The following is a 25,134-nucleotide window of genomic DNA, read 5'->3' as shown; positions in this document are numbered from 1 at the left end:
AGACTGTCATTACATATACATCTCCACATGGGTTAGCACATGCTCCCATTCTCCTTAGTACTGATCACTCACTGAGTGAATCTGGACATACTGCGTATCCTCTTTCAGTTTCTGTTTCCTCACTGAGGTCAAGTCAACCTTGCAAGCTTGCCGTGTGGACTCCTCTCAAATGTGTACACCATGAAGCACACAGCACCTGGTCCTCAACAAGCGCCCCGTAAAACACTGCTCCTAGGTCCTTAGGATCTAGGAGGACTTCTCAGCTGCCAGAAATGCCTTCACCACAATTCTCCAGCTAATGGAACCTAGCCTGAACTTCACAGCACTCCACCAATGGCAACCTCTTCATGAACACTCCTTTCAGGAAATAGTAGGGCTCCTTCCCATCCTCTTCCACAGCAGAGCACCTCTTCATGTATTTAGAGCACATCTCATGGCCTTACATTAGTTTCTTGTCTACATGTCTGACGTTTTAGTTCAGAGTATCCACTTTGCCTAATGCGCTATACGGTACACATTTAATGCTCAATCCTACTTTTCCCTAGAGATGACCACCCTGTATTGTACAAATGCTTTTATTATAGGAGAGCAATACAATATACCTTGTTTTTATTTTCTATCAATATGTGCGACCTTAATCAAGTAACTGATCATCACTGGGTTCAAATGGAACCCACTCTCCGCTGGGAATAACTGCATCTTACGTACCAAGATGCAGAGGGCTAGAGGGACTTTCCAATTTTAAGACCTATCTATGATTCTGTAGCATTGTTCCTGTCACTTTCACATGGTTTGAAGACTAACATAGATACAAAGAAGTTTCTTATATGTTAAGAAAGGCTTCTCCTTTTTTTTCCTAAATGTACTTTCAACTGGAAGTGATGGAGCTGTTTTTACTTATCCTCACAGAGACTTCAGATAGAAAAAGAAGTAAGCGCATTTACTGGAAATCTGAGGCATGATAAATAAGCAAGTGTTTATGCAGAGGGACCAGCTGAGTTTATGATCTTCACATAGTCCTTTGCCCCCAAAGGCAATTTTTCTAGCCACACAGCCTCCCTGCTGGCCTTCAAAACTGCTGAATTTGTGTCCATCCAAGGATCTTTGTACTTGCTCCTCCGTTTGTCTTTTTTTTAAAAAATAAATTTATTTATTTTTGGCTGCGTTGGGTCTTCGTTGCTGCACACAGCCTTTTTCTAGTTGCGGCAAGCGGGGGCTGCTCTTCATTGCAGAGCACAGGCTCTAGGTGCGCGGGCTCAGTAGTTGTGGCGCACGGGCTCAGCCGCTCCGTGGCATGTGGGATTTTCCTGGACCAGGGCTCAAACCCATGTCCTCTGCATTGGCAGGCGGATTCTTAACCACTGCGCCACCAGGGAAGCCCCTCCCTTTGTCTTAAACACTCTTACTCCCTACCTTCGTGAAGGTCATCCCCACACTTGCTCAAATGCTAGACTCAGAGAGTCCTTTGTTGTCCACGTACTAAAATGAATGAGTGCCTCGCCTCTCACTTGCTATCCCCCTGTACTGCTTCATGGTACATAATGGCTACTTGAAGTTTCGTTATATTTATTTTGAATGAATGAATGAGTCCTGCAAGTTCAGTAGGAATGAAAAGCATTAGAGCAAAGGCAGCCTCATTCATTAGGCCGCAGGGAGCAACTATGCTCTACTTCCAGCTTTAACATGACTTTTCAAGATTTGGCTGCTACCGCAGAGCTATTACTGACTTTGATCTGGTGTCTTTGGGAAAGGATGATCCTGCTTTTCGTCCTTCTCATGGCTCCCTGTTGTTGGTATCAAATCACTTAATTACTCTTTAGTGACTCTACCAGGAGTGGGATAGAAATAGCAAGAAGGAGAAATCAGAAGAGCCGGTACAGCTACTCCACGAAAGAGTTGAAAAAAAGAATCTGGCAGAAATTAGGATATGAAATTATACAGTGTGGAGATGGACTTTCTCCCAAGATATTCCTATTTATCCCTGTTAATAATGTGATTGTGAATTGACTGGATACTCGTCACATCTAATCATACTGTATTTTTTTTAATTAATTAATTTATTTTGGGCTGTGTTGGGTCTTCGTTTCTGTGCGAGGGCTTTCTCTAGTTGTGGCAAGCAGGGGCCACTCTTCATTGCAGTGCACGGGCCTCTCACTATCGCGGCCTCTCTTGCTGCGGAGCACAGGCTCCAGACGCGCAGGCTCAGTAGTTGTGGCTCATGGGCCTGGTTGCTCCGCGGCATCTGGGATCTTTCCAGACCAGGGCTCGAACCCGTGTCCCCTGCATTAGCAGGCAGATTCTCAACCACTGCGCCACCAGGGAAGCCCTAATCATACTGTATTTTAAAGTAATCTTTTGAAGAGAAATATAGACACTTTGTATTATCCAAGAATAGATAACTGAATTTAAGTGAAGAAAAGTGTAGTTAATTCTCTTCAAGAAAACGTGTTTTCTAAGCCCATGCTTAATAATAACAAGATACATGATCTATTTAAAAAATAACTACTATATGGGAACTGAAACACTAAATAACTTTTTTCTCTCAATGATTTATTAGAATAATATAGATTCACATGAACAAGCTTTATGGCTGTTCATTTCCTAGAAATCTAGTGGAATGTACCTGATAAATTCATCTTTACCACAGAGAGAGAATGAAAAATAGAAAGGATTATAATAGCTTTTCCATTTCATACCATGTTCAACCTATTGTGAAATGAATGTTTTAAAGTCCTGCAGCAAATAGAGGGATGGAATGTGAAAGTCCCTTTGGAGGCTTTCTCTACAGAAATAATTCAGTAGATTTCCATCTGAGGAAAACAGTGAGGAGCTGACAATTCCATTTTAAAAAATAATTCAGAAAAAGCAAAGAGTTTCGAGTAAAATACTTAAATTACCAGATTAAACTATTAAAATGTTACTGAGTGACAATCAAATGCAACAGAGGACCATGATCCCACCTGAGCACGGAGAACACTCTGGCCATCTTGCCGATCGCTCGTATCTTGTTCCGTATCACTTCCTTGCGGGCTGCAGCCGTTGCACCTATATTTTAAAAACAGAGTTGAGAAGTCAGGTGACTTTTTATTTAACTCTAACTAGTTTACTAATTTACATGTATAACAGACTGCAGTTACGCCAAACCAGGTTTGTTTTTTTTCCCCCTCTAAGGATTTATCTGGAAATCAAATTTAAAAGTCTATGCTTCCAGGCAGGAATACTTGCCTGTGATACTTAAGAGGTCCCCAAAATGCCAAAGAGCATCTTCTGAGATTTCCAAGGGGAGAGGTAAAGGGCTAACTGAAAACTTACTGAGCAGATGGGGTGGGTTCCTACCCTTCTCTTCTGATTGAGCTCCCTTCTCTTCTGTTTATACAGAGAGAACGTGCATTGGCAGGATGAGGAAGTGCGTCACCAGGATGGATATTCCCCAGAAAGCGTGTACCAGGGAGCTGGTTTCCTCTCACCTTCTCTCTGATCTGAAAGCCCTCAAACAGCTCCTTTTTTTGTCCATTTCTTTTTCTCTAGTGGCAATGACACCATAGCAGGTATCCCCCAACACATCTAATTGGATTGCATCTATTTTCCCCCAACAACTCCCCACTCCCCATCTGGGCTCGGCCATGTGTCTTGCTTTGGCCAATGCGACATGAGCACAAGCGATGCCAGCAGGAGCTTGAAAAGCACATGGGGCTTGTTCCGTCTCTTGCTCCTTGGTATTTACCCAAGAGAGTGGAAAACTTATGTCCACACGAACACCTGTCCACAGATGTCTATACCAGCTTCGTTTGTAATTGTCAAAATGGAAGCAACCAAGATTTTCTTCAGTAGGTGAATCTACTGTGGTCCATCCAGATAATGAAAAATTGTTTGGTGCTAAAAAATAATGATCTCTCAAACCAGAACTTCGTATTGCCAGCTATTCTGCCTGCAAATGAGTGGAGGAAGTCTAAATCCATATGGGAGAAAGCCATTCTCCAATCCAGTCTTTCTGATAACCAAGTGGAAACATGGATTCTTATTCATAATTGTTTCCTTGAATTAGACTCTGTTGGCCAAAACACTGGAGGAGAAAATGGCGTGTGTGTAGGCCCTACCTCATACTTTATGCTGAGTTTCTAACAATATTTATTGTTATCTACGATTTGCAATTATGATTCTTCATATAATAAAACCTGTCCTAGAGACCATCTGAAAGTCTGAAGTTTCTGTGCTTGAATTTTAGATGACCTATGATCAGGAGACTCCTTGAAGGACATTTGTTAAGGGAAAAAAAAGTGGCATAGCAATCTCCTTATACTGGTTTTCTTATCTATTTTTTTTTTCAGTTATTCTGTTAAATCATGTTTCAGTTTACTTATTTGGTATGCTATTACCACTCTATGTTTAATATTCCCCAGTCTGACTGACCCAGTCCACTCAGAGGTCATGATGTGCTAAGGGGGAAAGATTCTAACTGTCTCCAAAAACAGTACGACCAGATCATAAAAATCAATCCAACAGACACAAAGAATGGAAAGAGTGGGAGAACCCCAAAAACGGTGACTATATTTAGAAGCACAACAAGAAAAGCAGCAAGAAGGAGTAGTTAAATGTCTAGAAACGAAATTGGATATATTTAAGAGAAATGAGAAGGGGGAAAATGTACGATCAAGTAAGTGAAAAATACCTAAGAAGGATAATCTCTCAGAAAATTTTCATGAAAGGACTTGTAAAAACCATAACCAGAGCAATGAAAAGCAAGAAACTAAGTAGGAAAGGAAGGGGGATAGATTATGTAGAGCCATCCTTTTCAGCTCAGTATGAGCTGGTACTCAGAAAGATGCTCAAAAAAAATACAGAATTTTATTTATTTATTTATTTTTTAAACATCTTTATTGGAGTATAATTGCTTTGCAATGGTGTGTTAGCTTCTGCTGTATAACAAAGTGAATCAGCTATACATATAAAATATGGAATTTTAAATGTAAAATGAACATTCTGACAGTCTGAGCCCGTTTAGCATTCCTTATTTTTCAGACCTAATGACTTACTGGAGAGTATAGAGCAGGTATCTTACTTTATGTATTCATAGTTGTGCTCCCAACACTTGGTGGTTCACAGCATATTATAGCACTTTTCTTAATGAAGAAATGCTGTCTCCTTTTAGATTTCTCAATAACCCAGGTAAGAGGTTTTAGTACTTCTTTTATAAAATTAGAATATATTTACTCAAAAAGTCAATTAACTTAATCATAGACAGTAAGAAGAGACACTAAAAACTAATATCTCAAAGTTCCATTCTGGGGGATTACCTTCAATATTTGTCAAATAATCAAAATCAAAATGAATATCACACATTTACAACCCACAAAAAAGTAAAATAACCAAATACAATATCTGAGTTAATATGTAATCAAACTGAAAGGAGCTGAACAGTAGCAGGAAAGAATTAAGTACAGATATAAAGGTCCTTGTATATTTAGTATTGCTATTCCTGGCTTTTGGTATTTTCCAGAGATCATTAAAACTCTTATTCAAATACTTATGTTCCATTGCAAATCCTCACAGCCCATAATTCAATAGAAAGATCAAGGGAAAAAAATGCATGTTTTTCAGACTTCTACTAGCTGTGACATGCAAATGCAATGTCATGTTTAACATTCTTGGTACTTGCTCTATTTAAGTTGTGGAAATATACCACAGTAGCTCAACTTAAAATTCAGTATATTGAATAATAAAGGTGCAAAAAAATACCTTTTACATTAAACTATTTTTAATAGTTAACTCCTGTTAACTATTTTTCGGAGAAGAATCTAGTCATTTATTTTAACCCAAAAGTCCCAAACTGAAAGGCAATGTTTCCTAAGTTTAAAAACATTAGTAATTTTAAGTACAATTTCATTTTGTATTTCCATTCAAATAATTATCACTTCTTTTTTAGGCCTCTCTTTTGCTTCACCTTTTAAGAGCTCATCTTCTTTTAAAAAGCCTGGGGTATTATGCTACTAATTCCAGAATCTAGGCACGCTAGCACACTCCATTTTCCTCAAAGGCTAATGTACAGACCAAGGGAATCTTTAAAGATTTGCTTTGACCATGTGTACGTCCTGACCTTAACTTAGTGCCTTACTGACTTCTCATGAAGTATGAAAGGTACGTATGCCAAGTGGCCTGCTGAGTGAATGCTGCCAGCCTCTGAAGGGAACTGGAAAACTGCGGCAGCATCGCAGCGATGAGGAACCAAGTGCCAGGGTGAAGAGAGGTTCTTACATGTGGGCTACCTGCCACGCATTAGAGACCCTGGCTCTGTATGGCCCACGGTCCCCATCCATCCATTGAGTGACTACTATAATTCCTCAGTTTTAACTGAATTAGCAGTGTGTGGAAAGTGCTATATAGAATACAATTTATTACCCAAATCATTTATTCATAAAGTGTTCTTGTGAATCCTATCCTGTTCTATAGCCTGCCGTGTGCTAACTGCTAGCAACAGAAATAGGAGGAAAGCATGGTCTCTGCTTTAGGAGATCACGTGAACGCCCATAGCGCACCGTGACACGTATTAGAGAGGAAGCAGCAGTGGCGCGTGGGGCCGGTGGCTGTCAGCTAGACAGTAGACTGAGCACATCTCTTCTTAGCTCCGTGTTCAGTAACTTTGTACTGGTAGCTTGAAACCAGTGGTAGGGAAGAGAATTTATACCAACAAAACCTGCAAGTGCTACAAACCAGGGTCTTTTTCCCCCTGCAGTGAAGCATTGTTAAATATTTACCACTGGAAGTAGATGTGAATAGTCTGGAGAAAAATAATCACCCAAATGGTAATAGTTGAAGGATCCTGAAGGATAAATAAGAGTTAAAGAGAAAGGAGAATTCTCCATAGAAGGAAGAGAATATTCAAGCATGTGGAGGCCACAAGAATCCATGTTATGTTCAGATGATGGTCAGAAGTCCGGTGTGAATGGGGTTTGCCCTCACTGGGGCGAGGGCAGGCTGAGAATGAGGAGAGAAGCAGGGCATGCCCGGGGCTAAATTGTAAAGGTTTTAGCATAGCAGTAGGGACAAATAAGAAGTTTAGACATTAGCATTTATCACAGAGGTACAGAGAACTTACTTTGCACTTACCCGCCCCTCTTCAAAAAAACGAAAAGAGAAAGAAATAAAAAGATGGACGGATGGTTGTATACAGGGACAGAGATGTGAGAAAGCAAATATAATCGAATGTTAATTGTAGAAAGTAAGTGATGGGTACGTGTGTATTGACTATACAATTGTTTCAACATTCCTTTATGTTTGAAACATTTCATAATAAAATGTCAAAAACCCCCACTGTATTTGGAAGAAGCTTGGTTTTGAGGGAAAAGGGAGAGAGCAGCTTTAAGAAGAGAGGTCTCTCCATCCCTCCCTTCCTTCGTGTTATATGGGGGATGCATGAGTTTCCCAAAGGAGGCAATGAAGAAAAGTTCTCAGTGCACTGACATTCACCCCTTCCTTCCTCCAACCATCTCCAGGGGGAAACTGGACTGGTAAGATAAGCCCAATTCAACAGATTCTAATTGGTATCAATACCTTTTTGCAACTGTAAGACGTGATGATGAGCTGTCTAAAATTTTAATGCATTGATAGATGCCAGGGGCCTGGGGGTGGGGAGGGGGAATGGGGAGTTAGTGTTTAATGGGGACAGAGTTTCAGTTTAGGAAGCTGAAAAATTCGGGAGATGGATGATGGTGAGAGTTGCACAACAATGTGAATGTACTTAGTGCCACTAAACTGTACAGTTAAATATGGTTAAATTAGTACGTTTTATACTATGTGACTTTTACCATAATAAAAAACATTAAAAATACATGCAAAAAATCTTTTTTATACTTGAATATCTTATAAAAGAGGAATATTTTCATATTATTAGAAGGTGAAAAAGGAGCTTGCAAAAAATTGAATTGCTTACTCTTTAATGGAAAAAGTAGCAGAAAATTTCCACTTCATTATTATATTGGTTTCAAATGTTTTGCTATTATTTAGGCTTCTTTCTTTAAAGGACTTTTAACTAATACAAGTGTATCCATAGCATATATCTTTAAATGAAATATATTATATTAAAAGGAGTGTATATACATTAACATTTCACGCTTTTTCAAAAGAAAGATCTATTTTAAGAACTATATTTTGCTGGCAAGCTTCGAATCTCTTAAAGCTTTTAATTCAAATTCTGAGAAAATATTACAGAAAACTCACCACCTTTTCAAACTTTTAAAAAGATAACAAAGTTCATCTCTGTAAGAAGCCTATTCTACTTGAAAGTAAAGTTTGATTATGACTCATTATTTTTAAGCAGAGTTTAGACATGTCTCCAGATTTTATTTTCCGACACCATAGGGCAATTACTGAATTTGAATACAGGTTACTGATGGAACAAAGCATAAGGTGCTGAGATAAGAAATATCTTTTGTTGTGTTATATTAAAGACAAAAATTAGTTTGTTTTCCTTCCAAAATCAGCACTTTGAAATATGATATAAGGCAAAGGCAGAATATGTCTTCAGAAACCTCTAAAAACCTTGCATAATTGGTCTTTATGGCTCTTTACAAATGATGGTGAAATTATAAGTATATAGACGGTCTTATCTGGGAGAACACATATCCCAAATTGACCCCCATTAAGGCTATGAGGCCAAAACATGTACTATAATCCCCAAACTTTATTTTCTTGTCTTTTCTTTCTCTGACCTAGTTTAAAAATAACAGACCTTGAGCAACTATACCTCAACCAAGCAAGGCTATACAGAAATTACTTAAACATCTACCCAGTTTTGCCCTTGGCTGTGGTGAACTTGACAAGTGCTTCATTATACTTTTCTACACCACCAAGCCCTTGAGTCCTGGGATTTAGGGACAGCACCATAAGCACTGAGAAATTGTGTTCATTCTGATGGACTGGCTTTAAAACTGTGGCCTTTACATTTTTTACTCATGCATCTACAAAAGTATATCCTCCAAAGAATACTATTCTCACCTCCGAGTTTAAATAATTGTAAGCAATATAATGTTGTAAACATTGCCATTTTAAAATGAAATGACTATACCACTTCTTTTAAAAATCAATGGCATATAAATATCATAGCAATTTCATCCTACCATCATCCATTTAAAGAAAAAAATCCATGAACAAGACATTCATTGATATTTAGAAATCTTACAGTAGTCCTTTTCTCTTTGAAATTGCATTTCCATTTTCCTGATTTTATTTTAGTGAATTATATATTTATACTTTAAAATATTTTTATCACATTATACTTTGCTGCCAAAAATATGTTTAGAAATTTAAATGAAATGTGTTTTTTAAAATTTCCTGAGACAATAAGGCCCTAAGCCTTCAAAGTTCCTTTGTAATCAATATCAATTATCAGTAGTACATAACTGAGCTAAGTAGCACAAACATATGATAAATTTTTATGAATATTTAAAAAACATAGAAATGTAATTTGATTGGAATGCATCCCTTAATGATAAAGATGGGAGGGCGGTTACACTGCCTTGATTAAGGAGACTTCCTACGCATTGAGTTTCTCCAACGTCTCTTTGTTTAGTACTCCAGGCAGTGTTCATAGAGACTATGTTTAGGGAGACCCATGCCTTTTTGTTAAAATGAGAGAAAAGCAACTGAGAAAGAAGAGGTGGGAAAGGAGAGGCTGCAGTGAGCCTTGCAGCTCAGATGAGTTCCCAGGCTGATCATTTTTAGGAATGAGGACACATGGAAACTGAGGATGTGAAAATAGATTCCCTTACTCCTCTTGAAACTTCTCTGGGTAACCCCAATGGTCCAAATATTCTGGCATGAAGACAGCTGCTCTATCAAGTATTAATCACTTTCTAGAGGTGACAGTTGTCACCAGCCATGACTTGAGAATCCTGCATTGCTGATCCATTTAGGGTCAGTGCTGGTTAAATCTAGTCCAAAGAGACTGGAGGTGCTGCCCCTCACATAATAGCTATATGAATGCTTATGTAGGTTACTCTCTTAGGCAGAGAAAAACACCTTTAGGATAATAAATTTTAAAAATCTCTGTAAAAATTCATCTTTTTGAGGATTACAACCTAAAATATTTGGAATATCTTTCTAATTTTAATTCTAACAATAGCATAGTACATATCCATAGGTGATAAAACTGGGACATAATGGCTACTCATTCCAAATCACTCCAAACCACATATTCTGAATTTCTTCCATATGCTTTTTAGCTCAACTAAAATCTCAGCATGTAATAGCATCTACGATGGTGTGATATTTGGCATAAGGCTATTCTGTCTTATATGTCACTTTGAAAGCGGCAGCTCCTTGAAAAAATATATTTTTTTGAATAAAAAGACTCTTCTGTGTAATGGATTTTCAAAAAGGCCAGTACAGCCTAGACAGTTTCTTCCACCTTCTCTTGTCATAAAACATAACTGGATTCTTCAGATAGGAAGTCTTAAAAATGTACAGACTGCTCCCACATGTCGACTAACTGTCATTATCTGGTTATCTTAGATATGTAGTTAAAAGATACTTTCGTTTCCAAGCGCTAATTTGATTCCATGGACTTTTGTTCTCTGAGACATTGCGTTCCATCTGTTCAATAATTCCTTGGTAGACTCGCAGCAATTGGCTATAAGCATGATTATAACTTGGGTAAAAATTAAAGACTTTAAGCTAGATTAGGAGGCTTCGTTGATTTTTCAAGAAACTATTATATATTCAGCCTATGTTTCAAGAAACTATCATATATTCAGCCTATGCCTTACAGAGGACATTTCCGTTTATTTATATTTACCAAAGTAGAAACTAATAGCATGTGAAATCTCATTTGGATTGAACTCTGTATCATAATAGAAATGCATCAAGTTTATAAACTGGCAATGAAAATAAAAGCAAAATGAAATGAAATAACAAAGGTCAAGCTAATAATGTAGATGTATTGTCTATAGGAGAAACAATCATAATGCCTGGATGTTTCATCTGTCAGGATTATTTTGGATATAGATGAGGATTTAACAGTTGAAAAAGGTATTTATTAAGGACCTAATTGTGCATACGTGCTAAATGCTGGAAGAAAGCATTTAGACCAGAATTTAATTCTGGACACTTATGGATTTATAAATTTATCAAATAGTAGAATGATATTTAAATGTTATCTCTGAAATTACAGAAATTGAAGGAAAAAATAAACCAATATAGTAAAATATCATGTTTGATTGTCCCATGTGTTATACCCTAGACAGAAAGCTAATTGAGTACCATTTGACAGCACGACAAAAAAGCAGGCTGAAAGACGTAATACTGCTCCAGTCGTCTGACAGCAGAGGATGGTCAAGGTGCTGGCATGTATTGAGCTGATGTGAAATAAAGCCACTCGAAGATCTTCTGATGCTATTCAAGAACTAGGCAGGGTGTTTTGTCAGTACAGGGGGGATGTAGTGAAGATTTTGCCCAAAAAGGTAAATAGGGAAATGAGCATTAGGTTCTGGCCAATGATCAGTGCACAGGCCTGCAGAGGCAACTGAAACAGACAGAATGGTTCCCAGGTCGTGAGACTTTAACATCACTGAAATATATTATTATCTTATCAGAGGAAAGGGATATGCCAGTCAAAAACTGTACTGGTCAGATACAGAGGCATAAGAAAGAAGAGAAGCTGAGGCAAACATCTGACGTTGTCTAGGAAAGTACTGTCCAGGGGCCAATGGCCTTTCAGTGTTCTGGCCTTACAGCAAGACTTCAGATCATAAATACCTGGCTCGTCGACTTCTTTTAAGACAAATGAATAAACTGGCATGTGAGAGGCAGAATAGCACAGTGGTGAAGAACTTGTGTTCTGGAGTAAAAGACCTATTGAGTCTCAGCTCCCCTGTTTACAGGCTGTGCTACCTTGGATAAATTACTAAGCTTCTGTAAGTCTCACCTTACTCATCTAAAAAATGAGGAAGGTTCTAAGTGCTTTATTTGTATTATTTCGCTTGGTAAGTTGTCGACCTAAGGTCATCAGCTGGGAAGTGGGGAGCCCAAACCAGGATTCATTACAGTAGCAGGCTGGTGATCTACTTCCCAGGTGGGTGGAAGAATTACCTAAGTTAATTCGTTTGTTCATTCTCAACATTCAACAAACACAAGTGCCAGGTACTGTGCTATCTGCTAAAGCACTTAGCATAGATCATTGGTATACAATACTCAAAAATGTTTGCTCTTTCTATTAAGAAGAAGGAAGTGCTTGTGCAGAAGTGAATATTCCAGTTCTTCTAACAGTTACATTTCTCACTGTAAATTAAAAGGTTGATTGTGTGATCTTCATTAATATCATGCTGCCTAAGTTGGGGCCCCAGTTGTGTTTTGTGCCAACCAGGCTAAAGGCTGGGCCCCAGATGATGGCCAGTTCACTAGGGGAGAAGGGGAGAATCCAGGATGCTGCTGGCTTTGCTTTGAGGCAAAAAAATAGACCGCTTCACAAAGATGGGCTGACCAAAGAAAATCAAGATATCTATTTCTTTAAAATTCTAAGAAAAACTGGAAGAAAGTTTCATAGCTTCTCGTAAGCTAGGAGTAAAGATGAAGGAATAAAAGGGATTTTTAGGAGAGCCAAAATAGATTACCCTCATAGAAAAATATTTTTAAACTTTAGATTTTCTGAGCATTCATTAAACTTTTTCATATGGCCTTTAAACCTGCCATCTGAGATCAAACAACTATAAAGAGAATGTTTTACAAACTTCAGACTTACAACGACTGTCTGCTGTTGTTCAATCAATTATTAATTATTCTCATATAAGTACAACCTTCAGATTAAGAAGTTGGACCCATAAAATGCTTTAGTACAAAGAGAAGCACGTAAGCTCTGCCAAAAACGCATGAAAACTGGATCTTATTTTCTTAGGGTATCAATTTTCAGCAAGCTGACATTACCCCCTATACTTCTCTCTGTGAAGAACACTTCTTTCATATGTCAATTACCTCAACCTTGTGTGTGAGAAGTGAAGTTTTTCTAAAATATAGAGACATACATATACACAAAATCTTTGCCTTTGTTGAAAAAAGAGAGCTCTCTACTTTAATACCTTTCAACTAAAGAATACATTAAGGATTATAAAGCCCATGCTTATTTCCCTTCTTAGTATACAACATGGACTTCCTTCTCAAATAAATTTTATAAATACATTTAATCCAAGTGTATGCTTAGATATGCAATAGCTAATGTTTAATATAAGTTGGCCAATGTCACCATAAGTTGAAGGAAAACTCAAATGCTACAAAAAAACAATGATTTTTAAAACTGTGAATATTGTATATGTGTATAGTACAGGTGTCTATGGAATACAGTATAAACTTTTATTTACTGCAAGCATTTTAGCCAATGGTGGACATTATCCAACCAATTAGCTCTACTAGGGAGATGACTGTTTCTTTAACATTTAGTTTGCTCTGCAAAGTCTGCACTATTTTTTTTTTTTTTGGCGGTACGCGGGCCTCTCATTGTTGCGGCCTCTCCCATTGCGGAGCACAGGCTCCGGACGCGCAGGCTCAGTGGCCATGGTTCATGGGCCTAGCTGCTCTGCGGCATGTGGGATCTTCCCGGACTGGGGCATGAACCCGTGTCCCCTGCAACGGCAGGCGGACTCTCAGCCACTGCGCCACCAGGGAAGCCCCAAAGTCTGCACTTCTGTGCAATGTGAAAATTATGCCAGCTAATATAACTCATTTGTGCAAAATCATGTAGTACAATAAGAAGAGAAAGCAGTACTTTTAATGTCTATGTTACTGTATCATTTAAGTTGGCAACTTAAAAAGATTTTAATTATTGTAATCACATATAAGTCAGACTTGATGATACTGACTACAGTATGACGGCTAACCAGGTACCTTGTTTGATAGTCCCGGCCCCAAAATATCAATAGCCATATATATGATGGGAGGTCATACCCTAGTACCTAGTAAATGTCTGTGTATTTTTTTAGACATGTTTCAGTTTTAATGATATACTGGATATAACTATTTGTTTCCTTTTTATAGCACAACCCTGATGAAAAAAAGCAGTTACCTGTACTATAAAGGGTACAGAGTACCAAGGATACGTTTATAGTGACGAAAATGATTTAGCCTCTAAATTACACATTGAAATATTAAGTAATTGAAAAAAATCAACCATAAACTGGAAGGTAATTAACAAAAGCCTGACAAGCAACTACAAAGCCTTTTACAAAATACTGACTAATCTTTCTTTTTATAGATGTCATCCTTTCCTTTCTCCAATTACATCATGCAAACTCAGTTATTTTTAAAAGATAAGAGAACTTAACACTGGTGAACTGATACCCATCTTTGCATATAATTTTCTGGAAAAATTATATGGATTTCTCACACGGCCATACTTCTTAAAGCAGTAAAATACATAAAGTGCTTTTCTTTCCCTTGTCAGAAGTCCAAGAGAACGAGAAAGGTGTCCTTTATGTTTCCTCCTTCAGTTATCAAATATCTTATCCCAATTCACACCCCTTCCTGCAAGCCTCTAAATCCTCTGTGAGACCAGCATATTGACAATTGGTTCCTTATTTCACTGGACTCTCAGCTTAGTGAAGGCAGAGGCCATGTGTTTGTTTGCCACTGAATACACAGAAAAAGATATTTCATGAATAAATACTTTTACATGGAAATAAAAATATAAGATAGAAATATAACATGGTATCAAAATTAGGGTACTCTGAATTTTATTTTAGTTTTTGGCCTTCTAAAAAATGATTTCAATTTTCTATTTTAGCTATTATAAAAATGAAAACAAAGTTTGCTATTTGCCTCTTTTCAATAATCTGTTATCTGACAAAGTTATGCCCTAATATTTCACTTTCTGGTTTTCTGGTCAGACTTATATCTCACAGTAATTTTTCTGCATTTGGTGCAAATATTTTAAAATAGCTGCTGCCTGAACTGCTCCACAATCCTGGTTCTTACGCTGTCTCCCTCATCACTCCTTTCTCTTTCACTTGTTTGTCTTTTTTCTCCAGTTTCATAAAGAAGGGATAATTTTACAGATTGGTCCTCAATTTTCTGATATTTCCTTCCACATCAGTAACTTTGGAGGCCTGTTTGACTCTTAGTAGATTCGGCTGTGACTTTTAATTCAAAGCCTCTGTCACCAGACCCGAATTTGTCCCCAGGCTCCAGGGTTCCATTTCCAAATCCTGCCTGGGCATTTCCAGAGTCATGTGTGTACTCAAACTCATGTCTGTCATTGAACTCCTTTCTCCCTGAAACGGATGAAGTTTTTCCGTAAGTGTTCTCATCCTCCTAGGTACTGAGGTTTGAACCGTCCAAATCCACTTTTGTTCCCTTTGCCCCACTGATACCATAGTTGTAAGCCCAGCTCTTTAGAATATCTCCCTTTTCCTTTATTTATTTTTTGCAGTACGCGGGCCTCTCACTGTTGTGGCCTCTCGCGTTGCGGAGCACAGGCTCCGGACGCGCAGGCTCAGCGGCCATGGCTCACGGGCCCAGCCGCTGCGCGGCATGTGGGATCTTCCCGGACCGGGTCACGAACCCGTGTCCCCTGAATCGGCAGGCGGACTCTCAACCACTGCGCCACCAGGGAAGCCTCCTTTTCCTTTTATTATTAACACTATCATTGTTCCGATCTAGTCACCTCAACTTTGAAATAGTTAAGTTCCTAAATTATACCCCAACTAATCCTTTGTTCTTTCTCCAAGCATTTTCTTGGGGAAAGTATTTGCTGTTTCTCAGACACTGCTTTTATGATGTTACTCCTCTGCTCACCAATGGCAGGTTATGCTTCAAAGTTGATAGAACAAGAATCATGTCGCCACAGTGCTGCTGAGGGCTCTTTTTTTGTATGTCTAAACATTTCTTTGTAATTTTTATATTAACATGTCATATTTTTTCTCCCAAACTGCCAATTATTATCAGACACACAACTTTTTTTCACATTGGGAACATGAAATATGAGATGCTGAAATGAGTTGCTCAGAAATGACAATAATTACAGCCACAGGAAGAGCTCTAAGCTAATGGCTCTTAGCGAATGTGCTGCCAGAGGCACAAAGCAGAGGGGAATTTTTAAGATGAAATTCATCTCAAACATTCATCATGGCAAATATATACAGCTTCGGTAGAAAATGATATACCCGAACCCTATATAGTGGTATTCCTCAAGGACCCATAAGATGCCACGCTAGTCCTACTAATTCCCAACTCTGTACTTTAAAAAGTTCTGTATGGCTTTTTAAAGCTAAACAGAAAGCAGTGGGGAGACACTCTGGAACCCGTGATATTAGATCTGAAGAATTATCTAATAATTCAAAGCAGATGATGGGAGATAATTTTCTTGTATACAATTTAGATGGTTTTGTAGAGGCATGCAAAAAACTGCTCTGATCCCATATTCAGTGACTTGCCTGTGGTTAACATTAGGATAAGGCAAAAATGTGGATAAAGGATAAGAGTTCCACCATGTGGTTTGCTCCTTAGATGAAAACAGAGACATAAATTCTAATTTAATATTAAGTCTTTCCAGGGCAGCCTGAAACTATATTTGGCTTAAAATGTATTAGTTTTATTATTTTTTTCTTTCCTTTCTTATTCTACAGGATTTCAGTTTTACCTCCACAATTCTTTCCTGTTAGCCAGACTTATCACATATCATAGTTTCAAATATAACTTGTACATAGATAGATAGATAGATAAAGTGATCTCAGAGTCTAAGATTTTAGAGCTAAAAGAAAGTTCCAAATAAATATTTCTAACTCATGAAACTGTCATTAGGTTTCTAATACTTACTGCTATTCCAGACTTCCTTATTATAACAATGAACAGTAAAGAAAGTTCTGTGATGCAGATTGCTTGATTTCTGTCAGCTCCCCCCAACCCCCTGCCAACACTTTGGGATCACTTACTAATCCTTGGTCTGAAATGAGTCTTCTTCCTTAATGAGAATCAACTACCAAATGAGATACATCTACTTGGATTTCTTCCTTCTTTGAAATGTTCTGGTGAATAACAAACCCAAATTGAAACCAGACTATCATTTTATCATCCAAAATCAGAAGTGGAAACAGGAATCAAAGACCCCAATACATATAAACTAGATCCTCAAAAGACATCACTTGGCATTAAAGTGCTTCAAAACTTTTCAAGATAAAAGAAGTTTAGTATTTTATTTTCAACATAAAGGAACCATCGACCAATATAAAACAGTGATCTTTTTCTAGATAGGCTATCAAATTCCTTTATTTGTAAGGCAGAAGCTAAGGAGGAGAGATTCATGACATGATTTCTACCCAGCAGAAGCCTAGGCGAGCCAGGAGACTCTTTGTCTGCTCAGATACAATACAATTTTTCACATTATCAAACACATAACTTCTTGGAGTAAATTGAGGTTAACAGAGTAGCACAAAACTATTTTATTTGCTTTGGCTTTCATGGCCTAATAATAATGTAAAAATCTTTTTTTGTAATTTTATGGATGTTTAACAGAACGAACTAAAGTATAAGTTTAGCTATTAGTGTTGTTCTGTTAAAAACAAAAAAGCATCATGCTGTTTAAAAAAAAAAAAATTCAAGCACTGGAATCACAGGTTGTGGAAAGTTCAAGAGCCTGAGAACCAGGCAGACATTGGTTTGAATCCAGGCTCCATTACTTCACTAACTCTGTGACCTTAGGTTTTAACCTCACTGCCCTGAGTCTGTCTAGCTTCATATGTAAAACTGGGATAATCATAGCACCTATGTCAAAAAGTTGTTTTGAGGGTTAGAGATAACATAAATAACCTAGAAAATTTCCTTAAAGTAAATGATAGTTAATAATTACAAATTTTTGTTGGTCAAAAGGTACAATTAGCAAAGAGTTAATACATATAAATGATTTAGAATGATGCCTAACACATAAGTGTTAGCTGCTGCCATTGTCACCGTTAAGTGGTAAAGGGGAGCTGACAGAACACAGAAAAGAAGCAAAATTAATCCCACACCTATACTCCTCAAGGATAGGAGGAGAATTTCTGTCTGCAATAGACTTTATAAACACAAAGAAGTCAACTGGATAAGATACACAGATAGGCATGGGCTGTAAAGGCACCATTACTGCCTTGGATTTTGCAGCTTGAAGTTGGATACTAAGCAAAATATTGAGAAGGGTTTGATAAGGACTCATCAAGAGATGGCTCCCCTTTAGAAAGAGCAGGAAGTGCTTTAATTAAGTCCTTTGATGTCTTCTGATTCCTGCTTTCACCTCTGGAGCCAACCACAAGCCCAGGAGCCTGATAGGCAGAGCAGAGGGCCAGCCCCCAGAGAGAGACAGACTCTGCAGGCTGCCTGCAGGAGGAACAGGGTGGGAGAACTGGAACCTTTATCCTGAGGCTGAAAATAATATCACACAAAAAGGAAAAAAAAAACTTAAATATATGTTCTCAATAAACTATTGTTCCAAAAAGAGTTAAAGAGTTCTGGGAAGATTTATAAGTTGTTCTTTGAGTACCTTTGAGGAAATCCATAATTTTTGTGCCGTGTTAAAATAAAGCACTAAAGAACATTTCTGATGATTTACTCTGAAATGTATAATATTCTAAGTTAAACATATATATATATATATATATATATATATATATTTTTTTTTTTTTTTTTTTTTTTTTGCGGTACGCGGGCCTCTCACTGTTGTGGCCTCTCGCGTTGCGGAGCATAGGCTCCGGACGCGCAGGCTCAGCGGCCATGGCTCACGGGCCCAGCCGCTCCGCGGCATGTGGGATCTTCCCGGACCGGGGCACGAACCCGCGTCCCCTGCATCGGCAGGCGGACTCTCAACCACTGCGCCACCAGGGAAGCCCTAAACATCTTTTTTTTTTTTTTGCGGTACGCGGGCCTCTCACCGTTGCGGCCTCTCCCGTTGCGGAGCACAGGCTTAGCGGCCATGGCTCACGGGCCCAGCCGCTCCGCGGCATGCGGGATCCTCCCGGACTGGGGCACGAACCCGTGCCCCCCGCACCGGCAGGCGGACCCCCAACCACTGCGCCACCAGGGAAGCCCTAAACATATTTTTTAATTAAAACTTTTACTTCTCTTTTCTTTTTTTTCCTTAGAGGGTAAATTTGTGAGATTTGAACTGAAAAATCCCATATTTTAGTCCTGCTGTTTCTCTGCAGGACTAACCTAAGATTTAAGCATGGTAGTAAGATTTCACTGGTCTGCTTAGAAAGAAAAAATTCTTCCAAGTGCCTTGAAAAGGACATGCACTCCTATCATTGGAATAAACAAGCTTAAAAGCAACTGCTGATGAGCACAGTACATTGACTGGAACTAATAATTTTAAAGCAGAGGAAGTTCCAAAATATATCCTTTCATGTAAGTGACTGAATGGGTGGATAAAGAGAACTCACTATAAGTGAAGTAAACACTGAGGTGGTCTTGGTAATACTACTTGCACTGTTGAAATGTGCAGATACTTTTGGCTATAGGACCTGGAAGCACACAGTAGGTACTTAATATATATTTGCTGAATGAGTGGGTTAACATAATTACAGTTATATGCAGGTTTACTTATTCTATTGAATATACCATATGTTGTATATTTAATATGTTGTCTATACTATAATTATTGGTCAATAAACCTGACTAAAACAGAGATCTATTAACAGAGATGCATCACTGCATTAATGCTAATTAATCTTTCTTTTGAGGAATAACAGGAACATAGTGAAAGCCGTGCAAAATGTCTGTTGACTTTTAAGATTTAGATTCCACCAGATTAGTATTCTTTTAAGATTTTAATTCTTTTAAGATTTAAGATTCTTTTAAGATTTAGATTCTACCAGATTAGTATTCTTTCCTGAGGAAAAAATAGCCTCTTCCTAATCTTCCACTAGGAAGATTAACATCTCTTAAATGATATCACTACCCTGGAAAAGTTAATGATGGTAAACTGTGGCTATAACATATGAAACATCTAGAATCTGGATAAAGCACAGACTACCCACTGAGCTTCTGAATATTTTAAAATATATCAATATATTTACTTAAGTAAGTTCTTACTTAAACCATGAGATGGTAGGAATAATTGTACACTTTAAATTTACCTAAGCATATACTCTCTATTTACATGAGTGTATGGACACTTTTATTTTACTTTTGCCTACAGAGTTAGGTATTCTGCATTCATAGATGTGACCTGTATTAAGCCCAAGTAAATATTAAACCATGCTGTTCAGATAGTAACTTTTGGAAAGGGCCACATTCTTGCTTCATTTTACCCAAGTGCAGTTTTTAAAGGTAAAAATTTTATCAATTTAAACTTGCCACAATATCTAGTTTCCACTGCTACCTTCCCCCTTTACTTATTCTATTGATATTATAATGTTTACGCATCCGTCTCTCTAACCAGACTGCAACTTCTTCTTAGGTCTTTAATGCATTTTGGAATCCCGAGTGCCCTGTGCAGAGCAGGTACTTAGTAAATGTTTATGGAAGTGAACTTTGCACTTTCCTCCTCCAACTACATTTTTTTGGTAAATTTCCATTCATTTTGGGGTCCTTTTGTAAGAGCCAGAGTCATTTTTTCTATCTTCATTCACCTCATGAATCTTTTGTCTTTTATAGAAAGTGTATTCTTCAAGGGTAACTGAATACCAAATAGTATCTTAAAAAACAACAATAAAAAACCTCATAGCTTATTCATTGATTATTATAGGCATGAAAAAATATTGGGGTTGACATAAATACCAATACACCAATGTGTAAGTATCTTCTTTTATCATAGACATCAAAATTTGAATAATTGACAGAAACAACCTCACTAAAAGAACCAAAAAACTCACTTAGCAATGTGAGCTACCGAAAGATGTTTATTGAAGTAGTTCGCAGCTTCAACTATGTTTTCAGGGTAAGGGGAAAATTCTCTCAAGTTTTTTCTTGCATTTTTTCAAAGCAACTAGAAAATATAATAATATCTTTCATTCTCAGCAGTATGTTATGATTTACACATCTAAATCTTAGAAATTTATTCTTAGGGTTACCTACGAGACGCCAAGTAATTACTTGGCAAACAGCATTAGCACAAAGGCTCAAGGCTCTTACCATCAAATCCATCTTCCTCTGACCCCAGTTCATCATCTGAGCAGATGTTGAGGACATTTACCAGCATCTCAGTCACTAAAGAGAAAAAGGAAAGAAAGAAAGAAAGGAAAAAAAAGTCTACATTTTCTACTATAACCTTAATTATGACTCTGGCACTGTTAATGACCAGGCTTAGCAATAACATTCTTACCTATATTGAAGATGGAATTTCCTGCAAGTAGTTTCTTTAAAATTCAGACCATAAAAGATAACAGGCTTTGTATTTCTATGCAGACTTTATATTTTTAAAATTATTAGCTCATGCCTACAAAATCTAATGGTAACATTTACCAGCTATAGGTCAATAGACAGTGGACAAAAGAAAAATGTGGATATGAATATACTATAATCTAGGAAGGAGAAAATGGTTACTTTTGAATTTTTATTTATTTGTACAATGATGCTGCTAGATTTAGACCAGATTACAAACTTTATGTTCATAGGGATCGAGTGAATGCTAGATCTCTTTTTTAAATTTTTTAGTCCCCCAGAGAACCCAGAATAGTGATAGAAATGTGGTTTTGTGTTTAAGAAAAACTGATGATTTATGAACTAATATATTTGAGGTAGTTGTGAGAATATTGATTTTAAAAAATGAATGTGTTGATATATATATATATATATACATACATATATATATACACATATACAACATTAAGCTTCATTTTCAAAAAGGTTTTACAAATGAAGCTCAGGTAAGTTTAATAAGAAATTTACTTGAGTAAATAGATTATAAGAGGGCTGTATAAAAGCATTATACACAGAAAATTAGTACTGCAACCCTTTACGCTAAGTTACATGTTATTTGCATTGAACGTTTTAAAAAATTAGGTTGGGTTCTATCATGAATGTGAAAAGAAGCCTGTCCACTATTTCTTCAAGAGTTACTTTTTAAAATCAGTGTTTTTCTAGCATTGAAGATATATGATAAAGAGTAAAACTTCACTGGAGCCAACATTAACTCAGAGCTTCAGTTTAATTATCAAAAGTAAATTATGTACACACTGCTATATTTAAAATGGATAACCAACAAGGACCTACTGTATAGCACAGGGAACTCTGCTCAATGTTATGTGGCAGCCTGGATGGGAGGGGAGTTTGGGGGAGAATGGATACATGCATATGTGTGGCTGAGTCCCTTCGCTGTGTACCTGAACTATCACAACACTGTTAATTGGCTATACTCCAGTATAAAATACAAAGTTAAAAAAAAAAGAAAAAAACGTAAATTATGTACACGAATATACTAATACATTCTTTTATAACAGATGTTCAAAATCTGAATAATTAATGGAAACAACCAAAATGAAGGGTGTTCAAGGGTAGTTGTCAGGATTCTCGGTGCTTCTGTGTCCACGCTGTGATCTGATGGGTGTAACGGAGTAGTACTGGGAACATTTATCAGAAAGTATTAAAATTTACTTTTGACTTATTTTGGTGTTGGAAGGGAAGACTTCTTTGCTGACAATTCATAGATTCTATGGTTTAATTGTTTTTAGAATATTTAAAGAAAAAATACATTGACTGTAGGAAAATAAATACTACACATATTACTATATTACACATATGTATTAATATAAACAAATATTTCAGAAGAATGTACAGCTTTTCTCTAAAATCCCCCCATAAGACATCATTTTTCTGAAACACGTGCAGGCTCTTATGTTTATTACAATGCACACATTCACCTTCTCTGTGATGCTCAAGATGTTGCATGAGGAATGATCCAGATTATCACCATTAAACCTCCTGAACTGAAAACTCAAGTTCAGTGGGTGCAGGCCTTTCCTCCAAATTTTTGCTGAGGTTTAGGTCAAAATATAAAAACCAAATAAAGGGAGAAGGAAGGAAAGAAGGATAAGGCCAATTCTTCTGTAAACCTGGGGCAGGCTAATAAACAACTTTTTAAATGTAAATTTGTCTCACCTTATACTAATGGCCACCATATTTTAAATGAACTATTTTTTTGTTATTGTACATGTTGTGTTTCAAAATATTGTAGCCATTAATCACTTTCGTACAATGATTATTATTAACATCAGAAATGTGAGGAAAGCATGGTTATCACAAGCTTTTAATTTGACCAGTAGTCTATAAAATAAAATTATACTTTTGAATTATAATGCGAAGGGGTAAGAAAAGAAGGTAGCCATTATAGCTTGAAGCCAATCAAAACTATGAATCTGTTATTTTTTAAAGGGTTGGATTATTCTAATGAGGTTATATAAATTATCCTAATATTCCTCTTTTATTTCCCCTTAATTCCACTCATTGCATATTGTTAATGGCATATACAGTGACATACTTTCAAATCACTGCTCCTACGGTGAAGCCTGTGAGTTTTACTGGTTAGGCCAAAGTGTTTCTCTTTCTGACTGTTTCATGGTAAAAAAAGGCCGCATTACCTCTCCTTCCTTCCCATATCATTTTATTAAGAACATCTCAGGATTCCACAACATACCTTTTTCCCCAACAAATGGCAGGGACCAAGTGAAAACATCCATGAAATTGGGAAGCCAGTATGGATGAGGAGAACAGTTGAATTGCCTGATATTCATGACATTGTTCTCATACTTCAATACTGCAGCTGAAGAAAACAAAAAGAAGGACATTAGATTCACAAGCACCTATTTCTGCTTCTACACATGGCTTGAGTTGATCAAGAAAATTCAACTATATATTTGACTTAAGTTCCAAAGCATCAAGGCAAACAGCTTCATTGGTCACGAATGTTTATTTAGTTATGGATTTAAACTTCATTCAGTGTAGTATCTAACTGCACAATGTATAAATACTATACATGAAATGGCATTATAGTTTGGCAAATATTTATATAAGATAGTTAATCAAACGTCAGGAATTGGATCAAGCTCTTTTGCAGCCAAGAACACTTTAGTCTTTTGTTTTCTTTTTCTTTTTTTTCGTGGGCCTCTCACTGTTGTGGCCTCTCCTGTTGCGGAGCACAGGCTCCGGACGCACAGGCTCAGCGGCCATGGCTCACGGGCCCAGCCGCTCCACGGCATGTGGGATCTTCCCGGACCGGGGCACGAACCCGTGTCCCCTGCATCGGCAGGCGGACTCTCAACCACTGCGCCACCAGGGAAGCCCCCCATTTTAGTCTTATTTAGTACCTGGTGACACAAATAAAAGTGGCATAGCTAAGTTAGTGTGATATAATTTAATAATATCCTCAAATATTTGAACAGAATTTATATCTATTGTTTTTAAAGCACACTTTTTTCCAGTACAACTCACAATAGTTGTACAAAATAGTTTAAATTAGACTGCACTCTTGACTTAATAAAGTAAAATGTTTGGACTGAATCCTGCCTTAAATAATATGCCGATGTTGACTCCACCCTTGACTTCTGAAAAGGATGCACCATCCTCAAAAATGGGAAAATCAATCTGCCTGCTTCACTCTGCTTTGCCTGGTATCTGTAGGTTGGACACACACTCACATGGGATGTCACGGTTGCAGAGATGTTAAGAGCATAGCTAGTCTCACTTCTAACCAGGTTCAGAACCTCATCTATAGCAATCGGGACACAGGGTGAGCAGGTGTCCGTGAATACTTTCAATGAAGCAAAAGCTACCTGTTTTAATAGGGTCATCTCCTCTACGGATAGACGATTTTAAGTTGTAGGAAATTCTCAGGGGGAATTTAAACCTTCTTTACTACTTAGTGATCCTAGTTCTGCCTTCTGGAAAAATACAGATCAAGTATACTTCTGTTTCTAAATGACAGTCCTTTAAATATTAAGAACAATACTCTCACACTGTGCCTTGCTGAGTTTTGGCAAGACTTTACTGTTATTATCCTATCATAATCATTGTATTAGCAGAAACTATTGAACAGATCCTAGATGCTGTCAAATGAGTTTTTCTTGGTTTTGTTTGGCGGTTTAAAATATAGAAAAATTAATCATCTCATGACTTTTTAATTTTTGGACTGACTTTTGTATGTGGAAGATGTTATAGCATGTGATTGCTATGCATAAAGATATCCCTTAAAAAATA

The 25,134-nt window shown here is 37.3% G+C and overlaps 1 protein-coding gene across 4 annotated transcripts in view; it reads right to left on the bottom strand.

Annotated features, from left to right (window-relative positions):
- The window catches only part of PPP3CA (protein phosphatase 3 catalytic subunit alpha), a 294,947-nt gene that overhangs the window by 10,083 nt on the left and 259,730 nt on the right, over window positions 1-25,134 (bottom strand). For all 4 annotated transcript variants that reach the window (XM_060299755.1, XM_060299757.1, XM_070045609.1 and 1 more), the window contains exons 9-11: window positions 23,576-23,701; window positions 21,076-21,150; window positions 2,961-3,045 (exon numbers count right to left, since the gene is read on the bottom strand). In XM_060299755.1, the coding sequence (XP_060155738.1) occupies window positions 2,961-3,045; window positions 21,076-21,150; window positions 23,576-23,701 (286 nt within the window). The remainder of the gene's footprint in view (window positions 1-2,960; window positions 3,046-21,075; window positions 21,151-23,575; window positions 23,702-25,134) is intronic.

Source organism: Globicephala melas, chromosome 5 (assembly GCF_963455315.2).
Source record: "Globicephala melas chromosome 5, mGloMel1.2, whole genome shotgun sequence".
Taxonomy (NCBI): domain Eukaryota; kingdom Metazoa; phylum Chordata; class Mammalia; order Artiodactyla; family Delphinidae; genus Globicephala; species Globicephala melas.
The sequence above is the reverse complement of the archived record's forward strand: the minus strand, read 5'-3'. Positions and strand labels throughout refer to the sequence as shown.